The following is a 13357-nucleotide window of genomic DNA, read 5'->3' on the forward strand; positions in this document are numbered from 1 at the left end:
GTTCAGAGAGACGGACGTTACTCTGGGAGTCAGCGCCTCATCCACCCAGGCGGACCGAGGTCTCCCTCACACCTCGTCTCCTGCCCTCACCTTCTTCCCCCCGTCCTCCACGAGGAAGAAGGGGTTGGTGCCGTCGGACACGGTGAAGGTGAAGCGGTCCCTGAGGGAGTTGCTGCCGTCGTGGCTGTAGCTGACGCGGTTCTGGTAGATGTCCCCCATGGTGAAGGTGGTGGCCTGCTGGTGGCCATGGCCGCTGTCACTGCTGCGCTCGATCAGGCCGTGCCGGGGCGGCTGCACCACTGTGAACGTGACCGACTCAACCTGTGCCGAGGACACGGAGTGGCAAAGCTCGGGACATGGACTCAGCACCAGGACAGGCGTGTCCTTCCAGCCTGGAGAGGGACTCCCTGCCCAGACAGCTTCCCTAGTGCAGTGTCTCCAACCGGGCCTAACGCAGCCCCGCACAGCGAACTGGTTCCCCCTGAGCCCTGCCCTGTCTTCATCCCTCTCCCAAGGTGGCTCTCTACAAATCATCACACCAAACTACTGGTGTGGCTGGTCTGAGACGGCTCCCACCCCTGTGACAGCTCTGTGAACACAAGAGCAGCCCCCCTATCCTGCAGCTGTTCCAGGCAGCAAAAACCCTCAGGGCAGGATTTTGGCTCAGAGCAGTAACAGGCAGCCAGGAGAGCTCTCGCTGCAGGGAAGTAGCAGTGAAGTAGAGCCAGCCCTTCAGCCAGACCCAGGAGGTGGAAGAGGAAATGTCGTTTTCATCCATGTTATGTAATTTTCATCCATCCTTGGTAAACTCAGTGTCAAGGCCAGGCCTGTCTTTAAACAGAAGCCCATTTTCCTGACAGCCCAGATGTGCAGCAGGAAAGGGGAGGGAGGAGGCGAGGGGAAGTCCTGCCTTACCTCTGTGTCAGCATCTGTTGCTTTAAGCTCAAACTCGGTGATGGTTTTTCTCACCCCTTCCTGAACTGTCATCCCAAGGCTTTGCACTATGGGTAAGGAGTCATCCACGGGGTTTATGGTGATGTCAAATGTCTGGCTCACCTGGAATAGCAGGAAAAGCCTCTCATGATGAATTCAGCCCTCCAAGAGTACAACTCCACTGCAAGACCACAGTGATCCCCAGTTCGGGTCACTTATTTCAGCCTTATCTCGTGAATACATCTGAGCTTCTTAGCCCAGATCATGTGAACATGACCTTTTCTATCCCTCCCCACTGATTAAGTCTCCCTCATTCTGTGGTATTTATGGGCATCCACTTTCCCTCCCTCTCTCATTCTACTTTGCCCCTCTCCCTTTATGTGCAGCTATGATTTTCCTCTTTCAGAAAGCAGGAAGGAGACATTTCCCAAGGGTCTGACTGTCGTCACTACGTCGTCAGTGCACTGGATCAAAGCTGAGCTCCAGGAGCAATTGGCAAGCAGCTGAAAACCAGACACTCAGATCTTGGTAAACCAGTCTCGTGAGGCCGCAGCACAGGTGGCTCCCTGTTCCCTGCACAGGGCTCGCTGCTTTCCCTGTGGGATGTAGGAATTCTCACAGCAGAAGTAAGGGCAGCCCCCTCTGTTCTTACTTGGGCAAAGGCCACGCTGGGACTCACCTCATTCATCCCATCAGACACAGAAAAGGTGAAGGCATCCATGTGCTTTTCCATGTCACTGGTGTGGACGTACTGGATGCTGCGAGAGGCCAAGTCTGCCTGGCTGAAGGAATTAATTCTCATCCCTGGAAAAAGAATAATAGGGAAAAATGTGTAATAGAAAGAACAATGCAGGGAAAAACTATAGGCAGCTGGATATATCTGTCCCATGAACCTCAGCTGAGCCAGGGTTTTAGCTGGCACAGAGCCTCCTGAAAACTCCTTCTGCAAAATCAAGTCCAGCCTTTTCCCTAGACTTACAATCTTAAGAAGGCACCTCACACCGTCAGGACACCCTGTTGGGGATGGGCCTCTGGGGGCTGAGGGGCAGAGAAGCTGGGAGAAAAATGCTCATGTAACACTTGGATTGTCACTGCTGGGCAGGACTAACCCAACCATGGCAACACTGAGCACGAGCTAAAGGTCTCCTGGCCTCCCAGCAGTTTTCCAAAATGCCTTCCAAGTCTCCGCTCTCTCTGCCCTTCCTTGTACCCCTGCATTTAGAAAGACTAAGGCCCATTTACAACAGTGATTTATAGTGACATCTTTACAGGCCATTAGGTGTGACACAGCCACAGAAAGGGACATGACAAGCATTTTAAAAAGCACTTGAGTTTTTTAACTGTCACTGCTGTGTTTGACAGTTTTACTGCTGTTAACAACAACAAACACCCCGACAAAAAGTTTGCCACCAATCTATCACCCGAAACGGCTACTGACAAGTATTGGCCACACTACAAAAGATATCAGGATCTGGTATAAATAAATGAGCCAAACCAGAATGATCAGCCAAGATTTCCTCAGAGCTCATTAGCTTTAAAGGCTTGGGTTCTCTTTTGAACACTCCAGTACTCTCTCCTTAGGTTTAGGTCATTTAAATCACGAAAACAATTCCTTCCCAGTCTGTGACTCTTTATCTTTCTCGGTCCATCACAGACAGGAAAAAGCACAGAAATCAGAATCATCACATTTTAAATAGCAGGAGGGATAAAATCCTTAACTCAGGTCTCCAAAGTACAAGATTCACTGTTTAGTTTGCAATTCGGACAAAAATATTGCAAGTTTTTAATTTACTTTCAGCAGGGGGTTTGCTTATTATAACTTTCATTCATTATTCCTGCCCTTTCAACATGAGAGGATGAGGCAAACCACACATTAAAACTTAGCTGTACAGGGACTGTCTGTATCTTGAAAACACACATAGCAAATAGTTCCACTTTAATCTCATGTTAATGAGAAATCTAATGCTAAGAAGAAATATAATCTTAGATGAGTATAATTAAATCAGAAGAGCATATTATATGACAGCTGAGATTTAGATTAATTCATCAGAGAGGGGCAGCACACTCACACTGTCAGCAGGCACAGAAGGCAGCTCTAAAATTCAGATCACATTTGCAGGAGTTCCACCAGATTGATCAACCCCCCTCTCTGAAGGACCAGAATTCATTATCCAGCATATCCATCACACCCCAACGGAGCTTCCTTTTAAACTAACTCAGTGCATAGTTCTCTTCCTCTCTTCCAGGCACAGCTAGGGAACGAAGCTGGTTTTTAGGGATCAAGGAACATACTGGCCAAGAGGGGGAGAGAAAACAAGTTGTCTGTTCCCCAGGGTGGGCTCTGTTTCCACGGACATTAAGGGATGGATTCTCTGGGGCGCTGTGCTATTCACAGCAAAGGCTGAAAGCTTTCCTGTCATGCAGAAACAGGAACAGGGACATAAATTCTCCCAAAGGCTGAATAAATCCTCACCTGTGATTCTCAGGCTACCTTGCCTCCGCTCACCTGGGCTAATGACTATTTGATTCCTAACGGGAAACAGAATTCTGTGCTGCAGCCTCCAAGCACATTTTTCCCACAGTGAAGCTTTAGGGGTCAAAAGCCTTGCTGCTCCAAGGACCCAATGGAGTAAAACACTTCTCTGCTCACCTGGGGAGGCCGTGTGCTCCAGGTGCCCCAGCTGTGGCTGCCGGGTGACCTTGTACTGGAGCTGGGTGGGTTCACTGTCCTGGTCAGTGGCCGAGAGCTGGAGGGTTGTGATTGTCTTCGCCGAGTTCTCATCCAACACCAGCCCTTTGTTAGTGACGATGGAGGGGGGAAATCTGTCCTCTGGAAGGGTTAAATACAAAGCTGAGTTAGGAGACAGTCACCCTCCTTCCTTTGGTGTTATTCATATCAGGTACTTGTGCTCAAGCAAAAGACAACACACACACAAATGTTTTGATAATTCTGAAACAGGATTAATTGAGGGGATGGCAACGTTAGAATGCCTCAGAGACAATCTAAACTGCACGAAGATATTAAAGGGAATTTTTCTACCTGTTCAGTGAGTTTGTTACAAGTCTGAGAACTAATCCTTACACCCACAAACTCTCCCCATGCCTCTCACTTCAAAGGCCTTTGAATTGACAGAGCATCAAAACTCCGCCTCAAGAACTACATCTTCACTTGCCATACATGTGGGATGGGAATCTGTGAAGTCCTGAGCTCTGCAGCAAAGAGACCATAACTTCAGCACTGTCTTTTACCTAGTACACGGATATGGAAAACCTGGTCCGTCAGTTTGTTGCCATCTGCATCGATCACATCAAAGGTGAAGGGGAAATTTCCGCCAGGATCCCCTTTCTTGTGGCTGTAAACCACTTGCCCTGGAGAGAGGGACAGGAGAAAAGAGGTGGTTTATTACAGGCTGCATCATTTCATTTGTAGTTTGGAAGCAGACACCATCAGGTGAGGGACTTGGGGCTGGACAGAGCTCCTGGATTTGGGTTTCATTACTTTCTCTCTTTATTCTTTTTCCCTGCTGAGAGAGATTTCTTAACATTTGCTTAATGATACGTTTCTCTGCCCTGCTCTAACAGCCTTATTGAACTTCTTTCCCTTTCCCTTCCCTGCTTCAGGTCATCCTCCCCCTCTCATAAGGACCATAGAATCATGGGCTATCTCAAGTTGGAAGGGACCCATAAATATCCAACTCCCTGCTCCTTGCAGGACTGCCTAAACCAGCCACATATATTTGCACTGACTATCTAAAATCCAGCACTCTCACCTTTGTTTATATCAGCCTGGGTGAAACTTTTGACGGGTCCTTTGGCAGAGATCTGGACTGGGTTATCAGCTTTGCTCAGCTGCAGACGGCCCCTGCTGGGATCCCTCCTCAGGACAAATCTAAGCGTCGAGTCCCCTGAATAACCAGCTGCTGCCTTCAAGTGCTGAGCTGTGAGTGGAGCTGCAGAGCCTGGACCAGGGAAAGAAGCGCACAGTCGGCTTCAGCCAGGCCAGCAAAGCGACTGGTTTAGACTGGACCATCCAGCACCACAGAGCAACACCATTCTCCTCGTACCAGCTGGGAGCTGCAGGTCCCTGTTGACAGGTAACGTGGGTGGCTGCTTCTTGGGCAGCTCCATGGAGAATTCCAGCCTCCCTGCCTGTGTGTAGAGCCCATCCGTGATGGAGAAGCCAAACTCGTCTGTCTGTGCTGCTGCACCGCTCCGGGTATAAACGATCAGCTCATCCAGAATGTCCTGGTAGGTGAAAGAAGAGCCCCTGGACAGCACATGCCCATGCTCTGGGGGCTCTGCCGTGCTTTGTCTCCTGCGGAGGTGACCTGGGAAACAACAGACGGATCAAAATGATGGGAATAAGGCAGCCTGCTGGGGACACAAGCCTTCACTGACACCCTGCCCGGCTTTGCCACTGCTGGGCAAGAGGAAAGGGGGGAACACAGAGGGAACTTCCCAGGGAAATGCATGAAGCCCCCCTTTCTCCTCCCCCAGAGAGTGAGGGACAACTCTCAAATAGAGAGTTCTGCTGTTCTGAAGCACAATCCCATGGCTGCTGATCCAAATGTGCTTTATCCAACAGGCCAGGCTCCTCTCTCACATAGGGGGCTGTTACACACACAGGTATGAAGACAGACAGACACTGACACAAAAAAACCTCCTCTCCCTCACCTCCTCAGCTTGTCGGGACTTACCATGCTCAGGACTTTGGCTCACCACAATGACCAGCTCACTGTTCTGGGTGTCCAAGTCCTGTAGGTTGAGGGAGGCATTGGTGACAACCACTCCTGAGCTCCCCTGCACTCGGACAGGCTCCAGCACCATCTTGGGGGGCTCATCATTCTGTCTCTGCACAAAGACACACAGTCAAAAAAGGGAAATGAACACAGGGAAAAGACCCACCTGAATGAAATACAAGTTCCCAAATGACAGTACTGGTGCTGACATCACCAGTCTGTCCAAATCTAGCCAGAGTCTAGCAAAGTTTGCACTTGAAAAGTGTCTGTGTGAAAGGAGAGGGCTCTGGCAGCCAGCGAGTACGGGTGTACCTGGATCGTGATGTTGATGCTCTGCACCTCAGACTGGCTGAAGCCATCGCTCACATAAAAGCTGAAAACATCACTCGTGGGCTCAATGCTTTCATGGACGCTCTGGAAGTAGTAAATGCTGTTCTCCAGGACATCTTGAAGGGAAAAGGATGCGTCTGTGGTGCCAGCAGACTCACTCTGTGGGCCAAAACTCTCACCTGCAAACCAGAATATCACTAGTGAAGGGGTGTTCTGATAAACTGAAGTCACTAATAAACTAAACATAAAAGCAGCAGGGTTAGGAGAAGAATGGCATATTGTGAAGGCTGCAGAAGGATGCATGTTACTTCCTACAACATGGATTTCCACATCTTTAAGGAAAGCAAACTCTGGTGCATTGGAGTGGAAGCTGCAGTTTTAGGCATAGCACAAGTGATCACATCCACAGGATATGATAGGTATGATCCTGTTAGGGTTACAAACCAGCCAGGGGGAAGAGGAGAGAGCCAAGCAGTTTACCTGTCTTGGTGTTTTGGATGTAGCCATACATAGGCAGAGTGACAACCATGACCCTCAGGTCTTCCTTGGCAGCAGTATCATAACCAGCAGTTAAATGGTGACCAGCCAGCAGTGGGATCCTGCCCCCCTCATCCACCTGGAAAGCAAGAGCACACAACACAAATCCTTACTGAACAAGGCTGCCTCCATGGAATAGGTTTGCCCAGGTTCTGGAGTGCTGTCCCATCCTCCCCTAGATCTGTCAGGTAGGAAATCAGCTGGGAGGTGAGGTGAGATGGGAAGAACAAAGCCTGCCTGGCCCCCAAGAGGAGCCTGTGAGGGCTTCATCAGGGCAGGAAGAGAACTGGCAGAGTCACTCTGACCTCTTGGAAGGCAAGAAAATGCATTTCTGGCTGAGAGAGCCTTTTGAAGGCAAGGGAGGGGGAATGCAAAGCTGGAAAGGAGGCTTCAAAAGGCTTCAATAAGGAGTGTGAAATGCTGTGTGTCAGTCCAAAGCACCAGGTGTTTTCAGACTTTACACACAGGTTGGTGAAATAAGGGACAAAATATTGGACAGGGATAAGTCAGACTTGTTCCACTGATATCAACAGGACACTTTAGGGAGAACCAGCTCCTGACTAGGGGTAAGCAGAGGAGGTTCAGAGATGCAGGTGGACTGTCAGCCTCCTCTGGCCTCCAAGTGATTTGTTAACCCTTTGCGTTCCCAGCATTGTATGTGCAGCACTCTATTTTATCAGTGATTTCCCCTCGGTCCAGGAAAAAAACTGTCCAATTCCTCACTTGGAAGTCATTTTTCTCCCTGTTTCCAGTATCCTGGGCAGCCACTTACAGTGATGTGGTCAGCAAAAGCAATGAGTGAAGGCAGGGTGTGGGCAGGTGTGATAGTGATGGTGAACATCTGCCTGTCCAGCCGGTTGTCGTCGGCATCAAGAACAGCGAAGTGGAAGATGTCCGTAACGGGCTGATTGCTGGTCTCAAACGTGGTGGAGTAGCTGTGGAACCAAACACAGCCCAGGTCAGGGAGTCCCACTGACAGTCAGGAAACTACACCCTGCCCCTGCAGTCAGAGGTGAGCACACACCTCCTGGAAGAGAGATGGCATCTCAGTTCCCAACCCTCCCTCATGTTCGTTCCCCGAATTCTTTTAAATCACTGGTTTAGGTGTTGCCTACATAAAGTGTCACCATGACATCACAGACATAGAAAAAATCCCCCTAATTTGAAGCTACACCAAGTATTGGCATTTCAGACATGCAGAAACACCTAATTCTGCACAGAGAAAATGCTCTTATCCATAATCCCAGAGGATACAAGGGACAAGAAAGGGAAAAATACCTTTGAAACATTGCACTAACATAACATAGCCCAGAGATCCCTGGGGAAAACCCACAGAGCTTTTAACTGGCATGGTTTGAAGGAGAATAGCTCTTTGCTACCTGATCCTCTGGCTGTTGATATCCTCCATGGTGAAATTATAAACCTTGGAAAGCTCTTCATCGTGGGAGCCCGACATCTGTAAGAGGGTTCCATATGCAGGCAGAGATATCAACTGGATTCTTATCTCTGAGTCAGGAGAATTGTTGTCCTAAAACATGAAGGAACAAACCAAATCAAAACAGGGAAAATTAGCCATTGCTTTCCTCCACTAAAAATGGAAGGAGGAACAAGTGTTTTGCAGGGAACTGTATCTGCCTAGCTGGGTCAGATCCACGGATGAATATTAAATGAAGCTCTCCTGATGAGAAGAGAGTCAAATGGGTTGACATTTTCAAACTCTACCACAAAATGTATTTTCATTTTTTCTCAGCTCAGAGAGGTTTTCTTTGTTCCCTGGTATCACATCAACACAGTCTCCCAGACATAAACCTGGTATTTTCATTTTCCAAGTACTTCACGCTAAAATAAAAGCTGATTTTGCCTCTTTTCAACTACATTAAGTACAATCACCTCTATGATATCACAGCTCATCTTTCCTGAGAAGAGTTTTTGCTGGTTGGCCGAAAAATGAGACCCGAGCAGAAATCACCATATGGGTCAGGAATGAAATCCTCTTTTGCCTAACTGTTCTCTTACTGAGATTAAACCTGAATAACTCTCTTGTCAGCCTTCCTCTTTTAAAAGAAGTACAGGACAGACCCCAGACTTTTATCCAGAGTGATCCCTTGGAAAAAACATCCCCAATCATCTCTCTGACAGCCACCACCTCAGATCTCTCCAGCCTCACAATCTCAGACCCAAACCCCACTGCTAATGCACTGGCTGCCAAATCATCTGCAAGGAGTAAAGCACCTTTCCTGGGAATGTCACCAGCAGGATAACTCTTGCACAGCACACAACCCCTGGGACCAACTCAAGCCACCAAGCCGTGCAGCATCTTGGCTTGTTTAATCCTTCCCCCTTCAAATCTGCCCAGAAAAAGAACCAGGCAATTTTGGAAGGTGGGTGAGGGGGCTGAAATTTTCAAAGGATTAACACTTAGCAAATGCATGTGCTTTATTAGCAAGTCCGTATGACAGAAAAATCTGGGATTAACTCTGCTCTCATGTTCAGCATGGCAGTTCACCTCTGTTACAGTCCAACAGGGATAGCCTTAAATCCCTGTGGGATGAAAGAGTCTGTTATTCCCCTCTTGGCAGCAGTGAAAACTCGGGCTCTCTACGCAGAATCCACACTGACAGCAGGGAGGTGTGTGGTGAAGGGGCTGTGGGGGACAAGGCAAGGGAGACTGGCGGCATTCCCTGGGCTCAGGAGGAGATAAAAACTTACAGTGTAAGCGAGGTGCAGCCGAGAGAGAGTCACGGAGCTTTTACTGGCCACGGTGACGGCCAGCAAGCAGCCTGGGACCAGCTGCGGGCCGTTGGTGTCCAGCAGGGACACTTCCACCCTCAGCACCGTGGTGACAGTGGTGACACCGTCGGTGACAGAGATTTCCATGCTGTCCTCTGCTGCTGCTGAGCCATCGTGCACGTACTGCAGCGCATTCCGAGTGACGTCCTCGTAGGTGAAGGCGTCGCCTTCCCAAAAGCAAACAGCACAAGTCAGGAAGACTCTGTTCAGAGCAGGAATCCAATCTGAATGACCTAAGGCCCCAGTTTAGCAGAAGACTTAATCACGTACTAAACTGGCATTTAATCCCATCCTTACAGGGCTGTGAGTTACGAGGACATTTATTAAGGAGCTGGCAGGGCAGAGGAGAAGCTGTTAACTTCCCAGTTCCACAGACACAGCGACTCCTCCAGATTCTCAGGGAGGGCACCCATCCTCCTTTCTTCCCAGCTGATTTCTGAGCTCATAGTTAGATAGGGCTTCCCTATGGATGCATCCATATCTGCCAGGGCTATCTGACTCTACTCCTGGTCAACTAAACCAGCCATGTGGACAGGCACACACTTGCACTGAGGCAAACTCCTACTCAACTCACCCGCTCTCATGAGCTCCTGCACTCCTGCACTGTACTTGAGCACAATGCCATGATGGGGAGGCTTCACCAGCTCAAAGAAAAGACCCTCGGGAGCTGTATCCGTGTCGCTCACAGCCAACTGGATCCCTGTGCCGGGGAAAGAGAGCGTGGCTTCAGCTTCCTCAGACACTACACTGGGATATCCTTCAGGGTTTGTGAGGTGTTATTGTGATTGGAGCCAAAAACCATGTAATTCAGTCAGTACATGACAAGTAAAATAATTTTGGAGCTGCCCTAGACCAAGAGCTGTTGGTTTCATGGAAATAATTAGTCTCCTGATGATGCCCATATTGCTACTGTGGCTCACAAGAGACCCCCGTGCAAACCCTCGGCTTAGGAGAGAGATGTGCACATGTTCATAGAGCAGGGGAGTATCTACAAACCCCCAGAGAACTTCCTGACACGAGCAGCAGTGGCTCATCCCAAACAACCTCACTCCCCACTCACCGATGGCGGCTCTGCCCCCCTGGCTGACCTCCAGGAACGGCGCTGCGATCTGGAAGACTGGAGGCTGCTGCTCTGCAGAGAGCAGGTGAATGACAAACACCATCTCTGGGGTTGTGTCTTCTCCACCAGACACTGCACACAGACAGAAACCATGGCTGAGTGTTTTAGGGATGGGTTTGCAGGGACTCTCACGTGGGAAATGCACCTTTCTGTACAAAACCACCACCCGACATCGCTGACTTCTCTCCCACCTTTCCAAGCCACACCTTTGTCTATGGACACACAGTTCACACCTGCCAAGAGCATTTATCTTTGCCCCTAACTCAACTCTTCTAAAACTTCTGAAAGTCTGTGTGTATACATCCTGTCTTCCACAGATCTGTTAGATGGGCTCCTAAGTCAGAACACGGACTCCGTCTTGCTGGTGGAAGCCAGAAAGCGTATGGAAAGGGAAGGATGTGTTAAACAAGCAAGCAGCTTATCGTGGCAATTTAATTGCAGATATGTCTCCATGCTGTATTAAAAAAAACAACAGCATAAAACTCCTTGTTCGCACAGGGGGAAAACAGGAATGAATCAGGCTTTTAGGATGGATCCCAGGAAACCACTGGAAAAAGATGCCCCTACTAAAGCTGCAGCTCAGCTTCTAGAAAACACTGCTGGGACTCAGATGAATTAATATTCCCCAGGCATGTGTTTTTCCAGAAATTCCTACCGAGCACCCATAGGTGTGCCTGCAGCAGAAGAAAGGCCAGGGAGTAGCAGGGTAGATGGATAAAAAGTGCAAGTGGTTCACATACCTGTGAATCGGAAGTTCACGGACTCTGGGAGACCTGGCAGGACAAAACACAAGCACAGAGTCACTGCGGGCAGGACAGGAAAGCACCTACTGACGTGGATTTGGAGACTTTTGGAGAGAGCAAGTGCTGACATTCAGCCAGACAGGAGTCTCTCCTCCCCAAGGAGGAACAGCAGCAGTCCAGTTCCCCGTAGGTCCTAAAGGGAACACAGTGAGCCTCACCTGCAAAGGAGAAGGCGATGATCTCCCTCAGGTGAGGAGCTGCGGTCGGCGGGCGATAGGCAATCTTGCCGTGGTTTATGTCTGCCTGGGTGAAATACCTGACAGGGGACAGAGGCCTGTCCCTGTGCTCCACGATACCTACAGAGGCAGAGAGACCAGCGTGAACAGGAGGAAGCCACTTGATTCCACGGCTGCAAGTGGGGTTAAGGAAGGAGGCGTTTGGAAGCCAAGGAAGGAGGCTGAACAGATTAACAGGTGCCTCCACAGGACGATGCTCGAGGGAAAAATGCTCTGTGCTCAGGAAACATGGTTTTCTGCCATGTTCTGAACAGGGTCACTTGCCTTGGCCTGGAAGAAGAGGGACAGTCACGTTGAACAGGATTTTCTCACTGGGAACCTCTGGGTCTACAAAGGAGAGGTGATGGGGCTCAATCACTGTCACACGGTCCTCCAGCACCTCAATAAACACATTAGACCAAGAGCATCAAGGCCAGAGACAAGGAAAGGTTCACCCAAAAATGCATTGAAAGAGAATTGCTAAAGTTAAATATAAGACAATCTTTGAACGTAAAGGCCTAGTTCTTAACCCCAAAGCTGACACCCTGTCCCCTGCAGATGTACAACCTCCAAACTCACAGCTGGACAGGTTTCTCTTCTGACCTAGAGCAACTAAAAAGAGAGAAAGGAAAACCTAGTTTGATCAAAACCTCCCTGGACAAAGACATAAGTCACTGCCTACATAGTTTTCTGGTACAGTCTGATGTGGCTGGACTTAATTTTCTTTTAAGAGTAATTCTAAAAATGACTCAACCCTTTCATTGGAATAGAGAGTAGCTTTTCCCTCTTTGTTTTAAACCTGTCTAAAACTGCTCTGATCCTTCCATAACAGGATTATTATGAGCCAAAGGCAGGCAAGACATTACAGGAATTAGGGTGCTGCATGAAAAAGACTTAGGTGCCCAAAAGCAGTTAATTTGCATGTGTTCATGAACCTTAATCCTGCAGAATTAACAGCTCCAAGAAGTCACTGAATTAAACAGCTCAGTGGGTATGAAAAGCATCCAGCTCATTTCATAATCCTGAGCAAAATAAGGAGAAAACGAGCTAAATTAAGGATACAGGCAATTAATTAATCTGCTTTGGAACATGAAAGGTTCAGGAACAGGAATAAAATCCTTTCACCAGCATGGGGGGAACAGGTAACTTGAAGAAAAAACAGTATCTATGTTATGTCCAGTTTAACCACCAAAGAGTCACCAAACTTTTTCTGACCTTTCCCAGCAGGACAAGTCAAGACTAGAGGGATGGGAAGACTTCACATATTGGAAGTCTAATTGTTGAAGGAGGCTGAAGACAAATAAACAGAACTCCATCACATTGAGGCAAGGAAGTGCAATTTTATGATGGAAAGATTAAAGGTTATGGTTGCTTCCCAGTTGCCTCCAAGGCCTATTTGTCTCTCCCGAAGGTAGGACTCTCAGGTGGTGAGGTAAAGTCTATTTTATGGCCCTACTGAATTTTGTGGTGTGTAATTAGCTATAAAACCCAGCTCCTCGTGGCTCTGCCAGACATCTCTCCCATCAATTTCGTCAATAATGACAACAACAGAAAGTCGGGAGCAGAAAGATACATTGCTCTAAGTAGCAGTCTGAGCATGTTTTATTACCATGGGAAAGGTCACCGCTATTTTAAACCTTGACAAGGCCACTGTGCCATGGAGTTTTCACTCATCCCTCTCCCACCACCTCCTTTGGCCTTTCCTGGTCCTGTCTGGCAGGCAGGAGACAGCAGGAGTAGAAGGGAAGGCTGGACTTCACCCACATGTGATGGGGACATGTGGAGAAGGCTTACCCCAAAGTCTGAGTCTACAAAATCAGCTTTAAACTTCAAGATCACCTTTTCTATTAACACAGTCTAGACATTCATCACTTATAATACCGAGTTTTT

At 48.6% G+C, this 13357-nt stretch overlaps 1 protein-coding gene across 2 annotated transcripts in view; it reads right to left on the minus strand.

Moving 5' to 3' along the window:
• The window catches only part of FRAS1 (Fraser extracellular matrix complex subunit 1), a 98971-nt gene that overhangs the window by 13983 nt on the left and 71631 nt on the right, over positions 1-13357 (minus strand). The window contains exons 32-49 of one of the 2 annotated variants that reach the window (XM_051769420.1): positions 11753-11867; positions 11411-11548; positions 11190-11222; positions 10390-10521; positions 9904-10029; positions 9249-9496; positions 7919-8067; positions 7312-7474; positions 6483-6618; positions 5985-6181; positions 5631-5784; positions 4998-5261; positions 4704-4892; positions 4183-4302; positions 3584-3763; positions 1613-1737; positions 916-1056; positions 91-321 (exon numbers count right to left, since the gene is read on the minus strand). In XM_051769420.1, coding sequence (XP_051625380.1) covers positions 91-321; positions 916-1056; positions 1613-1737; positions 3584-3763; positions 4183-4302; positions 4704-4892; positions 4998-5261; positions 5631-5784; positions 5985-6181; positions 6483-6618; positions 7312-7474; positions 7919-8067; positions 9249-9496; positions 9904-10029; positions 10390-10521; positions 11190-11222; positions 11411-11548; positions 11753-11867 — 2841 coding nt within the window. The other variant, XM_051769421.1, reaches the window with a different exon arrangement.

This window comes from Manacus candei, unplaced genomic scaffold, assembly GCF_025592945.1.
Source record: "Manacus candei isolate 608988 ecotype Guabito, Panama unplaced genomic scaffold, ASM2559294v1 h1tg000107l, whole genome shotgun sequence".
NCBI lineage: Eukaryota > Metazoa > Chordata > Aves > Passeriformes > Pipridae > Manacus > Manacus candei.